General features: G+C 66.6%; 2 protein-coding genes across 2 annotated transcripts in view; both read left to right on the top strand.

Moving 5' to 3' along the window:
* H696_03980 (hypothetical protein) overlaps positions 1-1,569 on the top strand; it is a 2,964-nt gene extending 1,395 nt beyond the window's left edge. Inside the window, exons 3-5 of the mRNA XM_009497848.1 lie at positions 30-192; positions 416-720; positions 1,082-1,569. Coding sequence (XP_009496123.1) covers positions 30-192; positions 416-720; positions 1,082-1,437 — 824 coding nt within the window. The 3' untranslated portion in view covers positions 1,438-1,569. The remainder of the gene's footprint in view (positions 1-29; positions 193-415; positions 721-1,081) is intronic.
* A 1,686-nt stretch (positions 1,570-3,255) lies between these two features.
* Positions 3,256-7,356, top strand: part of H696_03979 (hypothetical protein) — a gene marked incomplete at its 5' end in the record, with an annotated part of 8,922 nt that continues 4,821 nt past the window's right edge. Inside the window, 11 exons of the mRNA XM_009497847.1 lie at positions 3,256-3,613; positions 3,783-3,916; positions 4,037-4,171; positions 4,310-4,402; positions 4,555-4,806; positions 4,989-5,142; positions 5,308-5,376; positions 5,489-5,628; positions 5,750-5,931; positions 6,111-6,271; positions 6,533-7,293. Of these exons, the coding sequence (XP_009496122.1) occupies positions 3,256-3,613; positions 3,783-3,916; positions 4,037-4,171; positions 4,310-4,402; positions 4,555-4,806; positions 4,989-5,142; positions 5,308-5,376; positions 5,489-5,628; positions 5,750-5,931; positions 6,111-6,271; positions 6,533-7,293 (2,439 nt within the window). The remainder of the gene's footprint in view (positions 3,614-3,782; positions 3,917-4,036; positions 4,172-4,309; positions 4,403-4,554; positions 4,807-4,988; positions 5,143-5,307; positions 5,377-5,488; positions 5,629-5,749; positions 5,932-6,110; positions 6,272-6,532; positions 7,294-7,356) is intronic.

The raw sequence follows: 7,356 nt of genomic DNA, 5'->3' as shown, positions 1-7,356 counted from the left end.
GGGGGGGGGGGGGGGCGGCGCGCGCGCAGTCGGCCTGGACTTCATCCTGACCAACCCCACCATGGTGTCGGCCATGGTCATGGTGAACGGTGGGTATGGGCAGATCCTGACGAGCCTGCTGCAGCCGCTCTTCCGTCTGCCGGTCAACCGGCTCCTCGGGTACTTTGCCCTGTGGGTCTGTGAGAACATCATGTGCGTGCCAGCCAGCCGAGCAGTTGAGAGTCGCTCTGCCGCATGTTTTTTTTTTTATTTTTTCATTTCGGCCCCTTGCAAAAGAGCCCAGCAGCCAGCCCGGGCGACGGATCGGGCGGCTTGACAAAAAAAAAAAAAGGCCTCGCCACTGATGATGTGCCCCCTCTGTGCGCCTGACTGCGTGCCCCGGGGCGGGGGGGATACGTCGGATCGAAATACCCAGGCTCCCCTTCGAGACCCGGAGTCTCCTGTCCACCATCCTCATCCAGATGAGCACCGGCATCCTGGCTCTGGTGAAGGTCATCTATGGGACGCTCTTCGGCCGGGAATTCCAGGACTATGTGCCCATCAGCATGGACATCCACCCGCAGACATCGGCCCGGGTCCTGCCGGCTGTCGAGGCTCCCGACGCGCCGGCCGGCATGCGTGCTGTCGCATACACCCCGGTCGACCAGTTCCTCATCCACTACTGCGACCAGGCGGTTCGGTCCTCCTTTGCCTTCCTGACATTCATCCGGGGCATCATGGGTGCGTCCTTCTGTCTCTCTCTCTCTCTCTCATGGGGGCCATGCCGGTTGGGTGCTGGCCCCTCTGCCCACCCTCTTCTTCCATACGGCCGCACCGCGACGGAGCACAGCACAGCAGGCCGGGCCTGCCCCAAGAGGACAGTGACACCCTGTCATGTCCTTGGCCCGCGCCTTCTCTTGCGCCTACCGCCGGCCCCCCTCCAACCCTCTCTCTCTCTCTCTGCGCCTCCATCCATCAGCCTGTGAAAGTTGTGTCTAACAAGCTGGGCTTCGATCCTTGTGGCTCGGCGACTGCCTTTGCCTCTCTCTCTCTCCCCCCCCCATGCACCCGGTCCCGGATGACATGCACATGTGCGCCCCAGCGATGGACAACTACTGCTGCATTCACGAGCTCAACAAGATCCAAACGCCGATCCTCATTGCCGGCGGTCTGTGGGACCCGCTCATCCCCCTCTGGGTGTCGCTGGAGATGGCCGAGCGCCTGCCCAACTGCGAGCTTGTGATCGGCATGTCCAGTGGCCATGCCGTGCATATGGAGCAGCCGGAGCTTCTCTTTTCGTCCATGGAGAGTTTCCTCAAGCGGGAACTGTCCCTGGACCTGGTGAGCGGGGCCGCCAGCGCTTGCCAGTCCGCGGCCCCGGGCGAGAAGGCTCCCCCCAGTGAGCCCCTGTCTACGTCGATACCCTCGGCGCGCAAGCAACGTCGCTCCCACCATTAGATGTTGATGCTTGTGTGCATGCGTGAGCGGACGTGTCCGCGCGCGCGCGCGCCCGTGTGTTGTGTGTGTGCATGGTTGCATGCATGTATGTTTCTCTTTCTCTCTCTCTCTGTATGTATGTGTGTGTGTGTGTTTGCATGCATGTGTGTGTGTGTGTGTGATGCGCGCTGCGTATATCGATGCGTCGGGGGCAAGATGTTTGCATGTGGGCCCGTGTCTCCCGCCCTAGCAACGCACTCCTTCGTCTTCCAGCCGCCCCTCCCCCTCTGGTTCTCCACGTCACCCCACCCTTTACTCTCCATCCCCCCGCCATCGCAAAGAAGAGCAGATCCAAGGGATGCGCGAGGGATCGCGCCGCATGGCTGGATGTGAAAATCCTCCTGCCTCCTTTCTGTACCATATGTTCCCACTTTCTTCCTGCTCCCTGAATAGACCAAAATCTATACACCAGCCTGCGGGCTCCTGCCGCCTCCCCCTCCCTGAGAGGACACTCTCCTAGACAGGCAAAGAGAGAGAGAGAGAGGGAGAGAGGCAGAGAGGGAAGGAGGCCGGGGGAGGACCAGGGGGAAGATGGCTTGTGGAAGGACGCCCCCCCCCCCCCCCGGTGCTGGTGATCGAGCGGACCTCTCCCCGAGTCGGGTCATGTCTCTCGCCCCTCGGGCCTGGACGCCACGTCGTTCCTCTGTGCTGGCATGGGGGAAAAAGTCGGCCCGTGCAATTTACGCGATGGAGAGCCCCCCCCCCCGCCCTCCTCCGCCCCGCGGCGGTGATCGGCGACAGGGCGATCGCCAAGCCCGGTAGCAGTGGCGCATCACGCCCGGATCACGCCATCCACGTGTACGCACCACGTGCAAGTGCCGATCGGGATTGTGGACCTTGTGGAGGTGCCCGCACATTCCGGCCCCGACTGCTGGGGGATATTTTTGAAAAATTATCCACGCGCCCCGGCCCGGGTGCTGTGCCAGCGCGGGACAAGATTCCGCGCCCCTGGGCCGACGACAAGCGCAGTTGCATGGCCGCACAATAATGTCACCATTCCGTCCGCCAGGCCCTCTTCTCTACCGCACCGGGATCTTCTGCACCTCCCCCGGCCGGTCCGTGATCCATTCTGATGGGGAGGAGCTACAGCCAGCACTGGAGGCCTGCCCCTCGGAGATCTCGCCGCCACATTTCGGCGTCCGGGGGGGCGGGGGCGGGGACGCAGTAGCGGTTCCAGCAACCGCAGCCGTGTGGCGGCACGGCAGGACGGTTATCGGGCATGTGCTTGCCTCTCCTTCCCGGCCCTTAGAGCTTGAGCCGACCACACAGGAGAGGAGGCCGGCGCGAGGCAGGTGGCGGAGGAGGTGTCCCCTTTGACCAGCCCTTCAGCGGATGTCGCCAGATGTGCGTCGGCCCGGGCCGCCGGTCTGTCGGCGAGAGACAAGGACACAGGCGGACATGCATTTCAGCCCCGATTCCGCGTACACAAGCGCGGGCTGTTGGGGCAATGTGTGCCACCCCATTTTCCTTCTGACTCACCCCTCCCCCCCCCCCATCTTCTCCCTTTCGCTGCCTCCGCTGCCTCTCCCTCTCTCGCGCGCTCTCTCACCCACGCACACATACCCAGACGCCCCTCGCGCCACCGCAACTCGAGCAGCGTGTCACTTTCGTGGCCATAGGTCCCTGCTGTAGGGTGGGTCTTGCCCGGGATAGGCTGCCTACCCTCCGCTCTCGCCCCCCCCCCCTCCTCCCTGCCCGCCTGCGCCCCAGCCCCTTCCCCCCGGCTCGCGCTCGGTGTGCTGCTCGGCCCTCGCCAGCAGGTAGTGCAGGAGCTGCCACATGTCGGCGTACGGTGTTGTTGGCACGTCGCTGCCCCTGGTGCCGGAGCCCGTGTCCGGCGATGCGCTGGAGGCCCAATGGCAGGCCGCCATGCGCTTCGTCCTGGAGGCCATGTCCTCCTTCGGCGAGCTGCTGATGAACTACCTGGGCTCGCTCGGGGTGACGGACTACCTGACCGAGAAGTATCTAAAGTCCCGAAGTGCCCCGAACTTCGGCCGGCCCACCGACCGTGCATCGGTCGACATCTCGGTCACCAAAACCACCACCGCCATGGTGAGCATGATGTTTCTCCTGGTGTACCTCAGCACGGTGATGGGCCTTTCCCCCCTGCTGCCGCTGTTTGCGTGTGTTGTGTCCGGTGCGTCGTGGCCTTCCGCCCGGGGCCCGCATTTACTGGGCTTTTCCGCTCTGCCGGCGGCCACCGGCGGGGCCCCTCCGGCCGAGGGGGGGGGGGGGGGGGTGACCCCGCTAGCCCTGAGGGGGGAGTGACTACTCACACGCCTTGTCCGTGCCGCTGCTGTGCCAAGTCCTGGCGGCCGTCCACCGGAACCGGCTGCGTACCAAGGTGAAGCAGGATATCATCCGTGCCGGGGGCGTCCCCGATGGCATGAGCGAGGCCCTGTGCCAGACCATCCGCGAGTCGCTGACCGCCAACGACGAGGTGCGCGTCCGACGGGGGGGGGGGGGGGGGGGGGGGGGAGACCCCTGCGCCGGCTCGGCCACCCTGGCATGCGAACTAACCTGCCGGGCGCATTCTACCCCGTGTTCCTCCGGGCCCCAGGGCGATGGGTGGGAGTCGCCGGCCATGATCGATGCCATGCTCACGCAAATCACCTCCTTCATCGGGCCGCGCATGGCGCCCATGATCATGGAAACCGCCGGGCCGATGATCGCCTCCAGTTCGCCAGTGTCCCAGGTCGGTCTTTTTCCTTGCTTCTTTTTTCTCTTTTCGCGGCCCGCCTGCCTTGCCCCCCGCCCCCGCCAGCTTGCCGGCCCGGCGCCCACCGATTTGCTCGCTGACTTGCTCTTCGCCATGGCGCCGCGCGGGTGACAGATCCTGCTCGAATTGGTGGACATCAGCCTGGGCACCGCCTCGCCCAAGATCCTACGCATTCGTGCCCATCGTGATGCCCCTCCCGGGATCCTTGTACGTGGCCGCACCGTTATGCTCGCACCCTTTTGGCGGCGCGCATGCGCGCCACCAGCCGCCGCTGTGCCGGGCCTGCCTAACCTCGATGCCTGCCGGTGTGCGCGCGTCTGTGTGTGTGTGTGTGTGTGTGTGTGTCCGCGCGCGCGCAGAAACTCGACGTTGCCATTGCGTATGCCGGGAAAAATGGCGCCAGCGCCCAGCTCCGGGTGAAGCTCGGCCGCTTCGGCGGCATCACCATCCCGGTGCTGGTGCACGACTTCTACTTTCGCGCCACCCTACATGTGGCCCTGCGCCTGCGTGCCAGCTACCCCTTGATGGAGGACATCACCATTCACTGCCTGGACGAGCCGCTGGTAGATTTCTCGGTGAGACCCCTGGGCGGGACGCTGGACATGATGGCGGTACGTGCCGGCAGCGGGGCGCGTCTGTCGTGCCCGCATGTGGCTCGGTGGAGGCCCGTGCACTTGCAAGCAGCCTTTCATATGTGTGTTTGTGTGTCTGCATGTATGGGTACTGCTTCTCTGCCCTCCTGGGCTTGCCTCTGACCTGCCACGTGCGTATGTCGCCCCGTTCGTGCCCTCAGCTGCCCGGTGTCAGCGCCCTGGTGAGGTCGCACATTCGCGATGGCGTGCGCTCCCGCCTGATGGTGCCCAATAAGGTGGTGCTGCCGGTGCGGTCGTGGGCCGTGTGCACGGCCGCCATTCCCCTGGCCCCACCGGAGCCCCGGCAGATGTACCGTACGTGTGGCTGGCGGGGCCCGGTCTTGTTGCCGGACGTGGCTCGGCTCTGGGCGACGAACTGACCCCCCCCCCCGGCAGCCCCCGCCCGCCTGCCGTCCCCTGCCCTTGTCCGATGCTGGTGTTGTGGTGTGGCCTCTTGTCGTGTCGGCCGGCGGGCGCCAGGCCCCTGTGTGGGCATCGTGCGCGTGGAGCTGGTCGCGGCCGCTGGCATCCCGCGCCGGGACAACCTTGGTGCGTGGACTGGCTGCCCCTTTTGCCCAGTGCCCCGGCCCTGTGACTGACGGTGTGTCTCCCGGCGGCCCCGGCCCCCCATGTTTGTTGGCCGGTTCGTGCCCCCCATCAGCCGGCGCCGGGCATCCCTTCTTCCGAATGCGCCTCCACGGGCGTCGCTACCCGGAGTTCGTGTCAAGTGTTCGGCGCCGCGCGACCGCCGCCCAGTGGAATGAGTCGGTCCTCTTTCCGCTGACGGACACGCCGAATGAGGTGCGTCGCGCTTCCCGATCCGCGAGGGTCCCCTTCGTTTGGCCCGCCGCCACCCCCCGGCGCCCCGCTGTTGGCATATGCGCCCCCCGCCACTTGGGTCCGACTGGCATCGCCCTGACAGACCGACCTCCATGCGCTCGTGCGGGTGCGCACGCGCGTGGCCCCGCGCCTCGGGCGAAAGGCCATCGTCCTGCGGCTGTTCTTCGCGCATGCCATGCTCAAGGAGGAGCTGATCGCCGAGACCCGGGTCCCCATGGGCCCGGTCATCAGCAACCCCGACCATTTCCGTCACGAGCGCACCGTGTACGTCTCGGGGCCTGTGCCTTCCTTCCACTCGGCCGCGCCACCATTGCCTGCCCTGCCGTGTGTCGGTCTGTCTGTCTGTGTGGCTGACGTCCACTCGTTTCGTCGTGCGTGTGTGTGTGTGTGTGTGCGTGTGTATGCACGCGTGTGCCGGGCTTTCCCGTGGCGCCCCTCGGAAGGATCGTGCGCATGGGCGCCACCACGGTCAGCTTCCGGATGCAATACCTGCCGGTGGCCACCGGCATGCGCAGCGCCGCGCTGCTTTCGTCGCTGGCACCGCGGGCCGTTTTCAACCGCTCGATCGTCTGCCCGGGCGATCCGGTGCGAATCTGCGGCCCAGGTTCGTAAAGCGCTGGGCCCCTACCCCCGGGCCCGGCCTGAGCCGCGTCGGCCTCTTTTCCCGGGCAAGGGCGAGATTCTTGCACTGGGCCCCCTTTCCGCCATCTCTCTCATACACACACACATGCCTCCCTCCGCCCTCACACGCACACATGCCTCCCTCCGCCCTCACACACACACACACATGCCTCCCTCTGCCCTCACACACACACACACACACACAAACTCCCCACCACACGCGCCCCCCCTCGCCATTCCACAGGCATCCTGTACATGCAAATCATCCGCGCCGAGGGGCTGTCCTCCTTCTCGGTGCCCCATGCCAAGATCCGCGTCGAGGCAACCATCGGCTCCCGGCCGGTGTACATGACCGAGCCCCGGCAGGATGCCCAATGGCGCGAGGCGTTGGACCTGCTCGTGGTGCCGGACGCCACATCCCTCTCGACGCAGCAGAGCTGGGTGTCCCTGAGCCCGGTGGGCGCGGAAACCGCCGTCGATGAGGCCGGGGGGAATTACGACCCGGCCGGCGGGGATCCGTATGCCGCGCTGCAGGGCAGCACTCGCATGGCCGGCGATGCGGAGGGCGGCACCGGCCCGGGGGGCGCGACCCCCGGCGTGTCGGCCGGCACCCCGGACGGCACGTCCACCCTCCTGCGCCTGGCCCTCGTGACGGAGGAAACCAACACCCCGCTCGGGGTGGTGGTCCTGCCGCTGGAGGCTCTGCGCTTCTCGGCCGGCGAGCCGACCGTCTGCGAGGACCTCTTCCGGCAATTTTGCCGCATGCACCGGCAGACCGTCTCCCGGCGGTGGGAGTCGGCCGCCGCCGCGGCCGGGCTGGACCTCAACCACCTGGAGCGGCCCCTCGGCCGGACGCAGATGCAAATCCTTCGCGAGGGCCTGACCTGCTCCTGTACGCGCGTCGGGGCCGGGTGTGCCACCCTCCGGGCCATGAACGAGAATGCCACCGGCATCGTCGGGCCCGGCGGAGGTGACCCCATGGCGGCCGGCCTGCCCGCGCCGGTGGTGCGCGATGGCCATCCCCCGGATGACGGGTCGCTGGCCGCGCGGCAGTCCATTCTCGGGTCC

The sequence above is a fragment of the Fonticula alba genome (genome assembly GCF_000388065.1).
Source record: "Fonticula alba strain ATCC 38817 unplaced genomic scaffold supercont2.6, whole genome shotgun sequence".
Lineage (NCBI taxonomy): Eukaryota > Rotosphaerida > Fonticulaceae > Fonticula > Fonticula alba.
This window is presented reverse-complemented; position numbering and strand designations above follow the sequence as displayed.